General features: G+C 41.7%; 2 protein-coding genes across 10 annotated transcripts in view; both read right to left on the bottom strand.

Moving 5' to 3' along the window:
* ZNF512 (zinc finger protein 512) overlaps positions 1 to 18,221 on the bottom strand; it is a 38,651-nt gene extending 20,430 nt beyond the window's left edge. For 6 of the 9 annotated variants that reach the window (XR_002732613.1, XR_002732612.1, XR_002732611.1 and 3 more), the window contains exons 1-8: positions 18,043 to 18,221; positions 17,466 to 17,524; positions 4,487 to 4,674; positions 3,016 to 3,111; positions 2,646 to 2,729; positions 1,883 to 2,007; positions 1,250 to 1,336; positions 293 to 391 (exon numbers count right to left, since the gene is read on the bottom strand). Coding sequence is in view for 4 of the 9 variants with exons in the window: in XM_023217240.2 (XP_023073008.1) it covers positions 293 to 391; positions 1,250 to 1,336; positions 1,883 to 2,007; positions 2,646 to 2,729; positions 3,016 to 3,111; positions 4,487 to 4,674; positions 17,466 to 17,524; positions 18,043 to 18,072 (768 nt within the window). In the remaining 5 variants the exon portion in view is untranslated. The remainder of the gene's footprint in view (positions 1 to 292; positions 392 to 1,249; positions 1,337 to 1,882; positions 2,008 to 2,645; positions 2,730 to 3,015; positions 3,112 to 4,486; positions 4,675 to 17,465; positions 17,525 to 18,042) is intronic. The other 3 variants (XM_023217242.2, XM_023217243.2, XM_023217244.2) reach the window with 3 other exon arrangements.
* A 440-nt stretch (positions 18,222 to 18,661) lies between these two features.
* C15H2orf16 (chromosome 15 C2orf16 homolog) overlaps positions 18,662 to 19,306 on the bottom strand; it is a 5,910-nt gene continuing 5,265 nt past the window's right edge. Inside the window, exon 1 of the mRNA XM_026454736.1 lies at positions 18,662 to 19,306. This exon is cut by the window's right edge and continues 5,265 nt beyond it. Coding sequence (XP_026310521.1) covers positions 18,662 to 19,306 — 645 coding nt within the window.

The raw sequence follows: 19,306 nt of genomic DNA, 5'->3' as shown, positions 1-19,306 counted from the left end.
CCAATATCAAATACCCAGCAATTTATACCAAAGTTCAGCACAGTGAAGGATCACTGGGATCCTCTTCATCACATTAAAAAATGGATGGTAAGGAAACCCCATTAAACAAAGGGAAGGGGAATAAAAATAATTTTTTGGAAATGAGGAAGAAAATAAAGAACTATTAATGATTCAAGAGACCAAAATAGTGCAGAACTAGGAAGTCAACAATGAGGAAGAGAAGAAATGGAAAGAACAGAAGACATTGACCTGAGAATTTAGGGAGAAGGAACTGCTGTCCTTGGGCCCTTACCTCACGCATGCACCTGAGCTTTCCCAGTCTCTTTAGAACTGTTCGGAGCCTTTCCCTCTCAGTTGGCTCATCTATTTCATCTCCAGCTTTCAAAATGGGCTAGAAATCAAGAGAAGCAAACAAGATGATGATTCATGTAAAAGATAATATCAGATAATATTAGGGAAAAAAAGTATCAGAGGAGAATCAAGGTTTGGACTGGCAGCTAAGCTGGTGCTAATGAAGCCCAAGTTATCTGACTCCTGGCTTTCTCCATCTTCTCCTGAACAAAGGAAGTGAATATAATGGAAATAAGAGTTCTGAGCCTCTACCTCCCAGGATACGAACCTTTGGAGCCAACCTAAACACACAAATATTTATGGATTCATGCAAAGGTTTCGTTGTGCATTAACTCTTTTATCAAAAGGCTCTTCTTACTCACACCCTTATAAAATCCCAGAGCCATGTGCACTGAGATATCTACACTCACGTAAGTAAAAGACATCCAGGCTGGGCACAGTAGCTCATGCCTGTAATCCCAGCACTTCGGCAGGCCAAAGAGGGCGGATCACCTGAGGTCAGGAGTTCGAGACCAGCCTGGCCAACGTGGTGAAACTCAGTCTCTACTAAAAATACAAAAAATTGCTGGGCGCGGTGGCTCACGCCTGTAATCCCAGCACTTTGGGAGGCCAAGGCAGGCAGATCACCTGAGGTCGGGAGGTCAAGACCAGCCTGACCAACATGGAGAAACCCCCATCACTACTAAAAATACAAAATCAGCCGAGTGTCGTGGCACATGCCTGTAATCCCAGCTACCTGGGAGGCTGAGGCAGGACAATAGTTTGAACCCAGGAGGTGGAGGTTGCAGTAAGCCGAGATCATGCCACTGCACTCCAGTCTGGGCGACAGAGTGAGACTCCATCTCAAAAAAAAAAAAAAGACATCCAAACACTCACAAAAGACAGAAGACACTCTTACCAGACTATTATGATTTGCCATGACGTGATACTTCATCCCTGCCAGTGAACGAAGTTGTTTCCCACAATGATGACAAGTAAACATTTCCTAGAAGGAAAAATACTGCTCAGTGCTAGGTTGTTCCACAGAGAAACAGAATGTCACCAAGTCCTACTAAAATGCTTTCATCTATGTCTCCTTTATTTCTTAACCTCAATAGTCATTATATCTCAAAATCCCAGAAACTCAGTGTCATGTCTTCAAGGGCAAAATACAGGCAATTCACTTATAAAATAATAAGAATTACCATTAACTGAATGCCAATATTTGCCAAGTAATGGGCTAGGCACTTAGCCCTGTGTTACTTCTTTCTTATCCTCTCATGGACTACATAAGGTTTTTGCTATTTTGTATTTATTATTTTTTCTCTATTTTACAAATGAAACTGAAGTCTACATATAAAAAGCTAAATGTCACACTAGTATGTGGCTAAGAGAAGATTCAAACCTAACTCTGTCAGATCCAAAGCCTATGTTTCCTTCATTATACAATGCTGCTTTTCATCCATTATAACCAGCATATCCAACACAGCAAAAGAGGTCTAAAGTTTGGGTAAAAATATCGTAACAGTTATGAAACGCCAAAATATCTAACCTGCTTGCAGTTTTCCATGTGTTTCTTTAAACCCTCTATGGTCTTCCTCCCCACTGCCTGGCAGGTAGGGCAGGAGACACTGCCTTTATCAACGATTTCTAAGTACCATTGCTCCTCCAAACTGCCTACAAAGGAGAGAAAGAAACACTTTGTAATCTGCAGTATTCTCCAGAAACAAAAAGCATAATCCCACGATTTAGGAAAAGTATCATAAAATGGTTTTTCCTTTTCCTGGCAGACTGCAATGAAGAGACTCTTGTTGGGTATAACTTCTAAAAGTAGTATTTTTTTAGACAGTGAAGAGTTTCTGAAAACTCCTACTCATTTCACCACGATAAAAACCACCTGAGAACCACTCCGAAGCCCAGTGGCTTCAAGAATTAGGCAGCAACATTTTTCACCACAGGATATAACAATAGGATACTGAGAAATGTCACAGCCTGTCTGCTGAGTGTTTCTTGTGTGCCTGAGACTATGCTAAATGTTTTTATCCATTTAATTTTCACAACAACTCTGACTGCCTTTATTACCCCTATTCATAGACAGGGAAACTGAGGCAAGAGGAAGTTAAACAAATTAAGGCAGGTCACAAAGTTAATGAAGAGCCAAAACTTGAACAAAGATCTGTCTGACTCCAAACTCGGGCACTTAGTAACTGCCTCCTTAAAGAAATGCTTTAGTACCTCATTCCTTCACAGACAACACCAACAACAAATCAGAGTGTGAGAACTACATCCCACAAAACTTCCAAAAGAAAACATACCTGCTGCATAAACTGGCGGTTCCTTCCGAATACGACGGGCCTGGGATTTGGGATTGGGCTGAGTTTTAGGCCGTTGCTTCCTCCCTGACACAAGACAGAAACTTGAAGCCCAGCACATCACCCTTGCTAATACCAAAATCTCTTCCCTCTCCTCCTCTTCAACACCCTATTTCCCAGTCCCTCAACCGACTGACTGCCTGTCATGACAGAATGAAAGGGTATAATGAGGCAGGATGGAGGCCATTCCCTCCCAAACAATTGAAAGGGCTCAGAGGTCACTGAAGGGCTCAAACTAAGGCTTCTCTTTCCTTTATCCTCAAAGAATAAAGCTCAGTCACCCAGGGAAAAAGTAGAAAAGTTACTGCCTTACCATAAAGCTTATGCTTCTTCTGAGGAAATTCTCGATAGTCTTCATCTTCTTCCTGCCTGGGTTTCCTTTTTCCCTTGGCTGATACTCCACCTGACCCTGAAGTACCATACAAAAACAAAACAAAAACTCAGCACACTTTGTAAATGAACATCTAGGCCTGTCTTCAAAATATCACTCACAAGACCATCAGAGGGAAAGATCATCAGTGAACACAGGCCTCAGAGAAATGTCTGTAACGTTTTTAGGGAAGTTGGTATAACTTCTCATTAACTGACCCAATCCCCCTTTCTTTTTATATTGTTATCTATCCCAAATCATCCATTGTTCCTTATGAATAATAAGGGCATTCAAGCAATGTGTTTTGCTTAATCTTGATTTGAGGCTAACAAGAGGATAAGAATTGCTCAAGACAGTGGGCTAGCTACCAAGGACTCTTGAGACTGTGACCATCTAGAATATTCTCCCCTGAATAACCCTTACACCAGCCCCTAAATCATCAACAGAGGATCAAACTAGAAGAAAAGGGGGGCCGGGCGCCGTGGCTCACATCTGTAATCCCAGCACTTTGGGGGGCCGAAGTGGGAGGATTACCTGAGGTTGGGAGTTCAAGACTGGCCTGATCAACATGGAGAAACCCATCTCTACTAAAAATACAAAATTAGCCAGGCGTGTGGTGGCACATGCCTATAATTCCAGCTGTTCGGGAGCCTGAGGCAGGAGAATTGCTTGAACCCAGGAGGCAGAGGGTGTGGTGAGCCGAGATTGAGTCACTGCACTCTAGCCTGGGCAACAAGAGTGAAACTCCATCTCAAAAAAAAAAAAAGAAAAAGAAAAAAAAGAAGAGAAGAGAAGGAGAAGGAGAAGAAGAAGAAGAAGACGACGACGACGAAGACGAGGAGGAGAAAGTTCAAATCCTACAAAGAGGAAAATCAAATGCTAAGTATAACCTAGAGGAGTAAGATTAGCAGAATTTCACTCTATCACATAGCAGTTCATGAAGCTAAGGGGACAGGATGCAATAGCCTAACACCTTAAATTTTTTTAAATCACTAATGAGAAACAACTATGTGGCATTTAATACTCTTTTTTTTTTTGAGATGGAGCCTTGCTCTGTCGCCCAGGCTGGAGTGGAGTGGTGGTGGGATCTCGGCTCACTGCAAACTCCGCCTCCCGGGTTCACCCTATTCTCCTGCCTCAGCCTCCCGAGTAGCTGGGACTACAGGTGCCCGCCGCCCGGCCCGGCTAATTTTTTGTATTTTTAGTAGATACGGGGTTTCACCATGTTAGCCACGATGGTCTCGCTCTCCTGACCTCATGATCCGCCCACCTCGGCCTCCCAAAGTGCTGGGATTACAGGCATAAGCCACCACACCCGGCCGGCATTTAGTACTCTTAAGAGGTATTTACAACAATCTCAAACTATAACTTTAGGAAGTGACCCGTGTTCAGATTAAAACACTGATATTGATACCTTCAACATGAGAAGTAGCAGCTGGCTTGATCCTTCTCATCTTCATCCAGTAGGTAGATTTTCGGAAAGATGCTGGAAAATCACTCACTGGTTCACACGAAGAGGCAGATGATGAACCACTTAAGGAGTCATCATGAGGGATAGTGTACTGGAAACTATTATCCTTTATGGAGCACTGGGTCCTGCTACTAATACAACATAAAAATATATACCACAAAGGAAGGTCTGGAGCAAAATTTCTATACATTCTTTTATAGTATAACCAAGTTAGTTACCTGTGCAGAAAACTAAGAAGCCTGCTATAAAAACAGAATGTAAGTTGTAATCACCTAACAATAACAACAGTAGATCTAACACAACATGTACAATTATTATCACACTTCATTGTAATCAGAAAGAGTAAGCAGTACATACAAATGATCACTTTGCAGCCCAACTAGACATTCCTTCCTAGATTTATCTAAGAAAAGAAAGTAGGTGAAGCAATAAAGTGTTCTGCGACCCTTCGGAAGTCTCCCTGGATTTGTAACCTGGTATGTCCCAGCCTATCTCTTTCTCTGACAGAGGGACGGTAACTAAAAGGTATCTCTAAGAAAAAAGAATAGTCTGTAGGCCCTAATCTGACCCATCTTCCTTCTCCCTCAGCATTCTCCCTAAAACCTGATGCCCTATCTTATTCAGGCAACATGACACTTAGCTTCCACAGCTAAAGGATGGATGCTATCTTGCATGAATTAATCTGGCCAGAGATTTCTGGTATACAGCTGAATCCAGATTCCAAAATCTAAGATCAGTCAGTATGACAGTTAAAAAACATTACTCTCTAACTACAAAGCATCAGACACTCTTCTAGGTGGCTCAAGATGCAATAGAGCAGCAGTTCTCCAAGAGTGGTCTAAGGACTCCTACAACCTTCCTTTTCCAGCTAAATACCTGTGAGGCCTACTTTAGATTTATGGTTCAGAAAGATCCTTCTGGCTGCTCTATGGAGACAGACCATGGGAGAAAGAGTATACAAAAGGAAAAAAGTTAACTTGAATTGGCAGATTCAAGATAACACTTCAGATGTAGAGCTAATAAGAATTACACATAGAGAGGTTTGTTTGTGACAGCAGGGAGTTGGAAGTAACACAGTGACCATCCTTGTGAAATGTGATAGATGCCTACTATGGAATACTACGTTGCTGTTAGAAGCAATAAACCAATTCTACATATAGAGACATGAACATAACTAAAAAAGATACTGTTGAATGGAAAAAGAAACAAAACAGTATCTCTAGCACAATGTGTCAGTTCAGCAAGCTAAAAACAAATCCACACATAAAGCAGCTTATTTTAAAGCTTATTTTTAAAGGAGTCATAAATATTTAAGGGCAAACATCACACTTGTTTATACAGTTTCCTCTAGGAGGGAGGGGATGGAAATGGGGATGAATACACATAACAGAGACTGGTTATGTCAGTATGTTACAGACAGGGAAGAATGAGTTTCGGCTCTCCACACATGAGGTCCAATAACACAAATTCAATACACAGAAGTCCTGGCTCTGGAGGGGCGCTAAGCCCACTAAGGCCCACCCCTCCTACTCACTGGACTCTGTAAAGCAAACAAAAACAAGTAAATTGCACAGGCGAGTCAAAGTTGGGAGAAGTGACCCAAATGGGGTGAGTTTTCCAGTTCTGTCTTTTTCCCTTAAGTATGAATTTGCAATGAGGATGAACCTGCACTTTCAGAGCAGCATGGACAGCTTTAATTCTAGAAAATCCCTTCTTTCTGACCAGGTGAATCAGGAAAAAAGGTCCCTGCGGACCAGAGTTGGGGGACTGGGGGTGGGGGGAATGCTGGAGAGAAAACAGGCAAAAAAGAGAATCCCTTAATTCAGTGTATGAATCCACACAAGTCACAACTTAACCTTAGACATGAATGTGTGGCATATATCCATACGTACCAGCCTAGCAAAGACTCTGAAAACCAAAATGAGATTTGAACTCTAATGTAACCCAAACCAAAGCAGCAAAAGCCTGGAGAACTGAAACAAGATTGGAAACACCTGCAGAAGTCTCAGACCAGCCCCTGAGCTATTCACGTTTGGGACAGCCCAAATCATCACAGCAAAGACATCAAGAACAGAACTGAGATTTTAACCAATGCCTCCAAAAGCAAGACAGAAGTTCTGGCCTGAACCTGAAGCAGGGTTGCCTGCTAAAACAGAAATAGCAACATTCCCCAGAAGAATTATAATAGGACCCAAAATCTACACAAAAAGTATTCACAATGATGAGGATAAATTCTAAAATTATGCTACACACAAAGAACCAGGAAAATGTGAGCAATTTTCAAAGGAACAGATGACCAAAACATGCCAACCCCAAGGTGATCCAGATGTTGGGACTATCAAATACTTTCAATAAAAAAGAAATGAAGGAAAAGGTAGGAATCATCAACAGAAAAAGAAACCATAAAAAAGAACCAAATGAAGTCTTAGAACTGAAAAATACAGTATCTGAAATACAAATTCATCAGATAGGTTCAGTAACAGAATGGAGATGACAGAGGAAAGAGTCTGCGAACTTGAAGACCGTTCAATAGAAATGACCCAGTCTCCACCAGGTATGATGGCTCCCACCTGTAATCCCAGCACTTTGGGAGGCCGACGCGGGCAGATCACAAGGTCAGGAGTTCGAGACCAGCCTGACCAACCTCGTGAAACCCTGCCTCTACTAAAAATACAAAAAAATTAACTGGGCCTGGTGGCAGGTGCCTGTAATCTCAGCTACTCAGGAGGCAGGAGCATGGCTTGAACCCAGGAGGTGGAGGTTGCAGTGAGCAGAGATCGCGCCACTGCACTCCAGCCTGGGCGACAGTGCGAGATTCCGTTTCAAAAAAATAAAAAATAATAATTAAAAAAAAAAAAAGTCTGAAGAACAAAGAGAAAAAAGACTGAAAAACAGTCAACAGAACCCTAATACCAAAAGTTTTAACTTAAGTGTAGTTGTAATCCCAGAGGAGAGGCAAAAGATACTAAGGCAGAAAAATACATTTGAAAAAAAAAATGGTGGAAAATCCCCCACATTTGGTCAGATATAAATTTACAGATTCAAGGAGTTCAACAAACACCAAATAGGATAACTCAGAGAAAAACATACCAAGACACATCTTTTTGTTTTGTTTTGAAACACAGTCTCATTCTGTTCTCCAGGCCAGAGTGCAGTAGCACATGGCTCACTGCAGCTTGGACCTCTCTGGCTCAAGGGATCCTCCCACTTCACCATACCCGAGTAGCTGGGACCACAGGTGCACACCATCATATCCACTAAATTTTGTGTTTTTTCGTAGAGACAGGGTCTTGTTATGTTGCCCAGGTTGGTCCAAAGCACTTTTTTTCTTTTTTTCTTTTTTTTGAGACAGGGTCTCACTCTGTCACTCAGGCTGGAGTGTAGTAGCTCAAGCACAGCCTCCACCTCCCAGGCTTAAACAATCCTCCAACCTCAGCCTCCTGAGTAGCTGAGACCACAAGTGTGCGCCACGGTACGCAGCTCATTCTTTTTCGTGTGTGTGTAGACACGGGGTCTCACTTTGTTGTCCAGGCTGGTCTTAAACTCCTGGGCTCAAGCAATCTTCCTACCTCAGCCTCCCAAAGTGCTGGGATTACAGGCATGAGCCACGGTACCCAACCAAGACACATCTTAATGAAACTATTCAGCCAGGAAGGGGAGTGGAGAGATGGGGGAGTGAAAAGAGGAAAAAAAGAAAAAGAATATAAATGTATTGGCTGGGCGTGGTGGCTCACGCCTATAATCCCAGCACTTTGGGAGGCCGAGGCAGGTGGATGACCTGAGGTCAGGAGTTCAAGACCAGCTTGACCAACATAGAGAAATCCCGTCTCTACTAAAAATACAAAATTAGCTGGGCATGGTGGCACATGCCTGTAATCCCAGCTACTAGGTAGGCTGAGGCAGAAGAATCACTTGAACCTGGGAAGCAGAGGTTGTGGTGAGCCAAGATCGTGGCATTTGTACTCCAGCCTGGGCAACAAGCGAAACTCCGTTTCAAAAAAAAAAAGGTAAATATGGTAAATTATGTAAGTATACTTTACTTCAATAAAAAATAAACTAGGCCAGGCATTGTGGCTCACACCTGTAATCCCAGCACTTTGGGAGGCCAAGGCAGGCAGATCACTCAAGGTCAGGAGTTAGAGACCAGCCTGGCCAACATGGTGAAACCCCACCTCTACTAAAATACAAAAATTAGCTAGGTGTGGTGGTGGGTGCCTGTAGTCCCAGCTACTTGGGAGGCTGAGACAGGAGAATCACTTGAACCTGGGAAGCAGAGGATGCAGTGAGCTGAGATCATGCCACTGCACTCCAGCCGCCCTGGGCGACAGAGCGAGACTCCATCTCAAAAAAACCAAAAAAATTAAAAAAAAAAAAAAAAAACTAAGCTGGGTGCAATGGCTCAAGCCTGTAATCCCAGCACTTTAGGAGGCTGAGGCAGGCAGATCCCTTGAGCTCAGGAATTCAAGACCAGCCTGGGCAACATGGCAAAACCCTATCTCTATTAAAAATACAAAAAATTAGCCAGTTGTGGTGGGGGGCACCTGTAGTCCCAGCTACTCAGCAGGCTGAGGTGGAAGAATCACCTGAGCCCAGGAGGACAAGGCTGCAGTGAGCAGAGGTTGCACCACTGCACTCCAGCCTGGGCAACGGGAGTTAGATCCTGTTTCAAAATAACTTTTCTAAATAAATAAGAAACCATTCAAAGCCAAAGATTTTGCTTTAAACTAGAAAGCTTCAGAAAAGTGACATACTACATGACAGGAAATGATTTAAATGACCATGGGTTTCTCAACAGAAACCAAGAATGCCAGAAGACAGTACAGTATCTTTAAAATTGGACCAGTGTAATGGCTCACACTTATAATCCTAACACTTTGGGAGGCCAAGGCAGGGAGACTGTTTGAGCCCACAAGTTCAAGACCAGCTTAGGCAACATAGCAAGACCTTGTCTCTACAAAAAATAATTTTAAGGCTGGACGTGGTGGCTCATGCCTGTAATCCCAGCACTTTGGGAGGCCGAGGCAGGCAGATCACAAGGTCAAGAGATCAAGACCATCCTGGCCAACATGGTGAAACCCCGTCTCTACTAAAAATACAAAAATTAGCTGGGCACGGTGGTGTGTGCCTGTAGTCCCAGCTACTTGGAAGGCTGAGGCAGGAGAAATGCTTGCACCCGGGAGGCGGAGGATGCAGTGAGCCGAGATACGCCACTGTGCTCCAGCCTGGTGACAGAGCGAGACTCCATCTCAAAAAATAATAATAATTTTAAGAACTTAATTGTACATTTTAAAATAAGTAAAAGAGTGTAACTGGACTGTCTATAACACAAAGGATAAATGCTTGAGGGGATGGATATCCCATTCCCCATGATGTGATTTCACATTGTATGCCTGTATCAAAATATCTCATGTACCACATAAATATATATCCTTACTATGTACCCACAAAAAAATAAAAATAAACAAAATTTAAAGCAATAATCTAGGTGTGGTGCCATGCAATTATAGTCCCAGCTACTCAGGAGGCTAAAGTGGGAGGATCCCTTGAGCTGAGGAATTTGAGGCTTCAGTGAGCTATCACTGCGCCACTGCACTTCAGCCTTGGCAACAGAGTGAGACCCTGTCTCCAAAAAGAAAAAAGAAAAGGAAAAAGAAGTATCTTTAAAATCTTGAGAGAAAAAATTTGTGAATTCAGAATTCTATATTCAGTGAAAATATCCTCAGAAATAAAACTAAGAGAATTCATTGTAAGCAGGCCTGCTCCATAAGAAATGCTAAAACAAATGATTCCAGCTGAAGAAAAATAATACCAGAGAGAAAACTGGATTTTTAAGAATGAAGAAAGAGTAACAGAAATGGTAAACAGGCTGGGGTAGATGGCTCACACCTCTGTAATGTCAGCTACTTGGGAGGCTGAGGTGGGAGGATCACTTGAGCCCAGTAAGCAATGAATGTGCCACCAACTCCAGCCTGGGCAACAGAGCAAGACACTGTCTCTTGAAAATATAAGAGGAGAGGCAGACACGCAGCATTCAAATAATCCAAAAGAAGAAACTCAGGAACAAAAAACAAGGGATAAACAGAACAAAAAATAAAAGGGTAGACTATCCAACCATATCAATAATTAATTTAAATGTTTACAGTCTAAACACTCCAGTTAAAAGTCAGCAATTGACAGAGTAAATTAAAAAGTGATACCCTACTACATGCGACCTACAAGAAGCACACTCTAAAATATAAAGACATCTATAGATTGAAAGTTAGGATGAAAAAAATTGTATCACACAATCAGCAAACATAAGGCTGGAATGAATATTTTAATATCAGATAAAACAGACTTCAAGACAAAGAGTACTGCCAGAGATAAAAAGAGACACTTCATAATGACAAAAGTGTCAAATCATTGGGAAGACATAATTACCCACTGTATGTGCCTAATAATAGAGCCTCAAAGTACACAAAGCAAAAACTGACAGAATTACAGGGAAAATTCCACAATCCTAGCAGAAAATTTAAGACCTCCCTCTTTCAGCAATTGATACTAGACAAAAATTCAGTAAAAGATGAAAATTATCTGAACTGCACTATTAGCCACCTTGCTCTGGTTAACATTTACACAACACTACATCTAACAACTGCAGGATACATATTCTTTTCAAGTGCACATTGTGCATTCATTAAGCTAGATCTTACGCTGGGCCATCAACTTTAACTTTTATTAGAAGGATGAGAATTACACAGTGTATTCTCTGACCACATTGGTATCAACTTAGGAATCAATAATAGGAAGATATCTAAAAACAAAAAACACAAAAAATCCAAATATCTGCAAATTAAACGATCTACTTCTAAATAATTCATAGGTCCAAAATGAAATCACAAATGAAATTTGAAAATATTTTACACTGAAAAACAACAAAAATATGTATATCAACATTTGTAGGATGCAACTAAAGCAATACTTGGAAAGAAACTTAAAGCTCTAAATGCTTATACTAGAAAAGATCTAAAATCAATGATTTAAGATTTCACCTTAAGATACCTTAAAAGGAAAAGCAAAGTAAACCAAAGAAAAGGTAAGAAGAGAAACCCATGAACTAGAAAACAGACAACAGGGGAAATGTGGTTCTTTGAAATGATCACAAAATTGACAACCCTGTAGCTAGACTGATCAACAAAAAAAGATACTACAAATAACCAATATCAGAAATGAAAGAGGGGTTATGGCAGATTATGTAGACATTAAGTAATAATATACTTTAAATAACTTCATGCTAATCTATGGAAAAATTACAATGAACAAATTTCTTTAAAAATACTACTTACCAAAACTGACACAAGAAGAAACTGGAAATCTAAGTAGCCCTATATCTATTAAATAAACTGAATTTATGAAATCCTTCCCAAAGTGAAAACTGCAGGCCCATGTAGTTTCACTACTGAATGCCATTGCAATAGTTTAAAACAAGATCAAAAGGAAAAAAGCAAAACCGTCCCTACTTGCAGATTATATGATTGCCTACAAAATAAATCCCAAGGAATCTACAAAACAATTACTAGAACTAATAAATTAATTTATAAAGTGTCCGGATGATAGCATACAAAGTCAACTGAATACTTATACACTAGCAACAATCAACTAGAAAATGACATTATAAAAATAATACCATTTACAATTACATCAGAATAAGATAATATACCTGGGAACAAATCTAACAAAAGATGTTCAAGACTTTTACAATGAAACTACAACACATTGCTGAGAGTAATTAAGAAGACTTAAATAAAGGGGAAAATATAGCATGTTCATAAATCAGAAAACTCAATATTGTTAAAATAGCAATTCTCCCCAAAAGAACCTACAGATTCAATATACCAATCAATACTCAGCAAGCTTCTTTTAATCGATATTGGCAACCCAATTCTATACTTTTTATAAAAATGCAAAGAACTGAGAGTAACCAAAACAATTTTGAAAAAGAACACCAAAGTTAGAGGACTTACTGATTTCAAGAGTCTAAACAAACACCAATAGAACAGAATAAGGAGAGTCCAGAAACAGACCTACGCATATACATGTCCAAGTGAAGTTTGATAAAGGTGCCAAGGCAATTCATTAGAGAAAGAAAACTCTTTCCAACAACCAGGTATACAAATAGAAAAAAAAGCCAACACTGACCCTTACCATATAACATTCACAGAAATTAACTCTAAATGAGTCACAGACCTAAATATAAAACCTATAAAACTTCTAGGAGAAAAGACCAGAGAAAACCTTTGCAATTAGGGAGGCAAAAGTTCCTTTTTAATTACTGTTATTTCTTAAGACGGAATCTCGCTCTGTTGCCCAGGCTGGAGTGCAGTGGCGCCACCTTGACCCGCTACAACCTCCAGGGAGGCAAAGGTTTCTTAAATAGGATACATAAAAGCATGAAACGTAAGAAAAAATGATAAATTTAAACCTTTGCTCTTCAAAAGACATCATTAAGAAAATGAAAAACAAACCAGACTGTAAGGAAATATAATAGACAAAGGAGTTGTATTCAGGACAGATTTTTTTTTAAATACCACAATCCAATAAGATAAACCACTTTTTTACAGGGACAAAAATGTAAACTGACACTTTACAAAAGAAGATACACAAATGGCCAATAAGAATACGAACAGATGAAGGTGGGGCACGGTGGCTCACATCGTTAACCCCACCACTTTAGGAGGCAAAGGTGGGCATATCACCTGAGGTCAGGAGTTCGAGACCAGCCTGACCAACATGGAGAAACCCTGTCTCTACTAAAAACAAAAAATTAGCCGGGCGTGATGGTGCATGACTGTAATCCCAGCTACTCAGGAGGCTGAGGCAGAAGAATCGCTTGAACCGGGGAGGCGGAGGTTGCAGTGAGCCGAGATCGTGTCATTGCACTCCAGCCTGGGCAACAAGAGCGAAACTCTGTCTCAAAAAAAATAAAAATAAAAAAGGATATGAACAGATGCAAAAAGAATTTTTTTTAAAGAATACAAACAGATGCTCAACATTATTATTCATATATGATGAATTAAAAACCACAAATTAGGCCAGGTGCGGTGGCTCAACCCTGTAACCCCAGCACTTTGGCAGGCCAAGGAGGACAGAGCACTTGAGGTCAGGAGTTCAAGACCAGCCTGGCCAACATGCTGAAATCTCATCTCTACTAAAAATACCAAAATTAGTCAGGCATGGTAGTGAACATCTGTAATCCCAGCTACTCAGGAAGCTAAGGCAGGAGAATCAATTGAACCCAGGAGGCAAAGTGTTCGGTGAGCCGAGATCGGGCCACTGCACTCCAGGCTAGGTGACAGAGGGAGACCCTGTCTCAAAAAAAAAAAGAAAGAAAAAGAAAAACGCAAAAACCCACGAATTAAACCCACAGTGAAAAACCACTATACATCCATTAAATTAGCTAAAATTGAAAAGACTCTCATACATTGCTGGTAGGAATGCAAAATAATACCACTTTGGAAAGCAGGTAGTATCTTAAAAAGCTAAACATACTCCTGCCATATGAATCAACTAACCTATGATGGTAAATACCACCTTAGATATTTATCCAAATAAATGAAAGCATTTGTCCACACAAGACTTGTACATGAATGTTCACAGCAGCCTTATTGTTTGACACCCTAAAACTGAAAATAACTCAAATGTCCATCAAGGTAGATGGCTAAACAAATTATGGTACCCATAATGGAATTCTACTCAGCAATAAAAACTATTTTTCATCTCAAAATCATTATTCTGAGTGAAAGAAATCATGAAAAAAAATGAGAACATACTGTGTGACTTCACTTATATAAAATCCTAGAATATGCAAACCACTGTACAGTGGTGCCTGTGGACAGGAGTGGAGGAAGAATGGCAAAGAGACATGAACAAACTTTTGAGAGAGATGAAAACGTTTATCATCTTGATTGTGGCAATGGTTTCATGGGTACAGACATAGGTCAAAGCTGACCATGGTGTACGCTTTAAATATGTGCAGTCTTTTGTACTCTAATTATACCTCAATAAAGATATTTTTAAAATTTAATGGATTGGCAGCCCTCTAAGGCCAAAACCTACCATCCCAAACAATGCTAGAAAGACTTGATGGGGCAGGCACAGTGGTTCATGCCTGTAATCCTAGCACTTTGGGAGGCCAAGGTGGGCAAACTGCCTGAGCTCAGGAGTTCAAGACCAGTCTGGGCAACACGATGAAACCCGTCTCTACTAAAAAAACAAAAACTTAGCCGGGCGCAGTGGTGTGTGCATGTAATCCCAGCTACTCGGGAGGCCAAGGCAGGAGAATTGCTTGAACCCGGGAGGTGGAGGTTGTGGTGAGCCGAGATCATGCCACTGCACTCCAGCCTAGGAGACAGAGCAAGACTCCATCTCCAACAACAACAACAAAAATACCTGAAGGTACCAACAGGCCATTAGGAGCCAAGTCCCATGTAACAACTCTTAGGAAACTCTCCATGTAGGAATTTCTTACTATCAGTGTAGGACTCAGAAATACAGTACCCATATACCTTCTTATGAATAAGCAAAAGCATACTGAAAAGGCAATAGTTCATATGATCATCATAATTGACTCCTGGAGATTAAGTCAAGGTGGTTAGGGAATCCTTCCTCCAGGTCTCATGTTTTATTTTTAAAGGACTCAACAAAAACAATTCTCAAGTATTTCGCAATATCTACCCATCAACCCCAGGACATTTGATTATTTGTAAAAAAAAAACCAGATTAAGCTCAAACTTCCCTTTCCATACATATAACAAGAAAAAGTTTTGTTGTGATACAATGACTACCATAATTGTATTTATTTTATAATTTGTTGTCACCAGTGTGGCAACTCTTAGCTTCTGATCACAAACATAAAAAGTTTAGCCTATTTTCAACTCCTTTCTGATCTAGCAAAAATTTTTAAAAGCCCCTAGCTCATTCTTCTACGTGCAAATATTTAGATTTCATTAGAAAAGTACTTTAGTTCATCTTGTTAGTCTTTGTAAACTTACTTAATTCTACCCAGTCTTTAAAAGCTGGTGTTCTCCATGCTCTACTCTTCTCTGGTCTCACTTCTCACCATTGACTCTCAAATGCCACAATCTCCTAGGAAGCTAGTTAAAAATAAAGATTTCCACACCCTAAACCCAATGATTCCAAATCTGGTTAACGCACAGGGACTTAATAATCTTATTTTTTAACAATTATCTCTAGGTGACCAAGGTACATAGTGAGAAACATCGCTCTAACCACTTTAACTAGAAGAGCCCATTAAAACTCTCAGCTTGTGGAGGAAAACATCATGTTTCCAATTATTTTTTACAGCTGATGATTCCCAACTCTGTATTTCAGACCAGCTGTTCATCTGAGGTCCAAACCTATTTGATTTTGTTCCAAATGTTGCTCCTCATTCAGAAATTCCTAGTTCTGTGAATTACACCAAAATTCACCTGATGGCCAAAGCCAGAAACCCATAGACATCCTATCTTCCTTCTCTTACTGACTTATCATCACAACCTGTATGCTCCCTATACATTGTTCCCTATGTATTCCCTATGTATTGTTCCCACCACGGGCTGCATGTTCTTTATTAATCTCTTAGGCTATCATAATAACCTCTGAACCAGTTTCCCAGTACCCTTCCAAATCCATCCTTCATAATGCTGCCAGAGTGGCCTAAGACCAATTATCTGGCTATGTCATTCCCTCATTATCTTTTCAAGGATAAAATCCAAACACTTTAGCATGCCATAACAGGTCCTTCATGGTCTGGCCCCTACTAACCTCTCTAAACGCTCTCCCTGCAATCCCTCATCCTCCATCCCAGTCACACAGAACTACTTACTATCCCATTAACTTTTTCCACACGTTCACATACTGTTCTCTGTTCTGAAAAACCTTTCTCCTTCTCACTAACTGTATGATTCCTCAACTTTCAAGTTTCTACTTAGGAGTGACCTGCTCTGATAATCCTTCCCTTCCAAACTATCACTCCCTTTCCCCAAAGGCTAAATTAAATTCCCATTTAAAAATATTTACTTATTACAATGAACTGTGTTGATCTACTTGCCTATCTCCCCTTCTAGACTGCTAGTTGTTTTTCATGCCTGTATACCTAACCTACTTCAGAACTGGCACAGAGTAAACATGTAGTAAATGTCACCTGAATGAATGAATCCATTTAATGTCTAGTTAACAAGAATGTTTTCTTTTGTATTAACCATGGAAAAACTAAGCACCTTCAGGGTACTAAATAACAAACCAGTCTTACAGCCAAGTAGTTTAAAAATACAAAGATTTCTTACAGCCATTTTTTTTTTAATCATCCATCCCAAGTTCATCACTGTATTTACGTGCACGAATTTGATGTCTGGAGAAATACGGAATTACCACTGAGTCACTGGTTCCATTTTTATTATAATTTGTACTCTTTTTTCTGCAAGCTAGATTTTTCTCCCACACACCAGACTTAGACCTACACCGTCCAATCCGATAGCCACTAGCTACAGGTGGCTATTTAAAGTTAGTTAAAATTAAATAAAATTTAAAGTTCAATCCCTCAGTCGCACTAGCCACATTTCAAGCGCTCAAAAGCTGTACAGGGCTAGTAGTTATGATACTAGACAGTGAAGATACAGAACATTTTCGTCACAAGAAGTTCTACTGGACAGCGCTGGCCACAAAATCACAAAAGAACCTTACAAACCTAACTTACTTAGCAAATAAAATTTAAAATTCAGTCCCTCATTTGCACTAGCCACATTTCAACTACTCAAAATCCACACAGGGTTAGTGGCTATGATACTGGACAATGCAGATACAGAAAATGTTCATCACAGGAAGAAGTTCTACTGGACAGCGCTGGCGACACAATCATAAAAGGACCTTAGAAAACCTCACTTACTTCTTAGCTCCCACGATCCTCGTGCTCCTCTGCTGCTTAAAGGTTGTGGGTCCCGAAGTCTAGCAAATCACAAGCACACGAGTGAGTGCTAGGGACCTCTGAACCTCGACCACAAAAAGACGAATTCCCCTATGCCCAGAAGAAATGAAGCTCTCCCGGGGCAACCACCTCAAACACAAGAAGGCAACACCTTTTAGGAAAAATATGCTGTCCTATCTTCCAGCAGTGCAAAGGCGGGTAACAATACCAGAGCCTTCGTCTTCCCCCATTCTCAAAGCCCTGTCCCAGGCTCTAAAAGGGAGGCCAAAAGAAAAGACAACGGATATGAGAGACATTGGGGATGTAAAAGGAATAGAAACTAATGGCAATGTGGCGAGGAATTAAATTCAAGGAGGTGGGGTACAGGCAGCAGAACGTGGGTAAAGAAAAAGGGGACAGGTGATCTGATGTAGAAGGGTGGGGCCTACGATGGCCTCTGATAAAACCAACTCTGAGCATGGGACAAAAGCGAGGGACCGCGTGTTCCGGGCTCGACAGCGCTACCTCTAAAGCATAACGGTCAAACCAAGAAACTCACGGCGGGTACAGCACCGAGTCTGGAAGACATCACTCCCTCTCCACGCCTAACAATTTCACCCAAGGGCTCCGGCCAGACCAACGCCACTTCCGCTCTCCTCGCCTCTCCCGGATGTGGGTTCGGCTCCGCCTAGCCCTCTTCTGAACTTCTACTTCCGCCTAGCAGCTTCCGAGGGGGCTGCGGCCGGAGCGAGTCACGTGACGAGTCACCCTCCGATTCCTCTGAGACCCCGCCCCACTGGGATTGCGACGCGGGACCCGGGAACTTATGGGTGGGGTCTGGAGCGAAGGGGCGGAGCCTGGAGCCTCGACCGGGCCTCAAAACCCCTGGCTCTCATTCCGAACTTTTGCACAACTCCTCGTGTCCTTCCAGCCTGTGTTCCCCACCCACCAGCCCAGTGGTCTCAGTCCAGATGCACAGGGAGATCATGTACTGCCCCTTTATTGATCTTAGAGAAATTACAGACCCATTCTCACACGCCTCCCCCCGGTAGAGAGACATGGAAGCCTTTCCACGCTGGGGGCGCAGGTATTGGAGGCAGTGGCTGAGCAGGAAAGAAGCCTGGAAAGGGCAGCATGATGAAGACTTAGGACAATGAATAATAGGGGCAGGCCTCGCCTCATCGAGTAGCTTCAGGCCTCCACACTTGTCCTGCTTTGGGATTTTTATGTGTGGTCCCGAGGAGACTTGTTTGATTCTTGAAATCTCTAGACAAACTATGGCTGGGCCTCTCCCCAGGGGAACTGTACTTGAGTCCCTCCTTAAGGGGACTACGTTGGCTCCTCTCAGAGGGACTGCGATGGTTCCTCCCAGAGGGCCTCCCTGGCCTCATCTCAGAGGGACTGTGATGGGTTCTCTCACAGGAACTGCGATGGCTCCTCTCAGAGGGACTGTGACAGGTTTTCCCAGAGGAACTGTGTCCTTTCCTCTCAAAGGGACTGCAACGGCTTCTTTCCGAGGGACTGAGGTGGCTCTTCTCTGAGGGACTGTGACTTCTCTCAGAAATCCTACGATGGCTCCTCTCAAAGGACCTGTGAGATCTCCTCTCAGAGGGACTGCGATGGCTCCTCTCAGAGAGACTGTGACGGCTTCTCTCCAAGGGACTGCGATGTCTTCTCTCAGAGGGACTGCGATGTCTTCTCTCAGAGGGACTGCGATGGCTTCTCTCAGAGGGACTGCGATATCTTCTCTCTGAGGGACTGCGATGGCTTTTCTCTGAGGGACTGCGATGGCTCCTCTGAGAGGGACTGCGATGGCTCCTCTG

This window comes from Piliocolobus tephrosceles, chromosome 15 (assembly GCF_002776525.5).
Source record: "Piliocolobus tephrosceles isolate RC106 chromosome 15, ASM277652v3, whole genome shotgun sequence".
NCBI lineage: Eukaryota > Metazoa > Chordata > Mammalia > Primates > Cercopithecidae > Piliocolobus > Piliocolobus tephrosceles.
The sequence above is the reverse complement of the archived record's forward strand: the minus strand, read 5'-3'. Positions and strand labels throughout refer to the sequence as shown.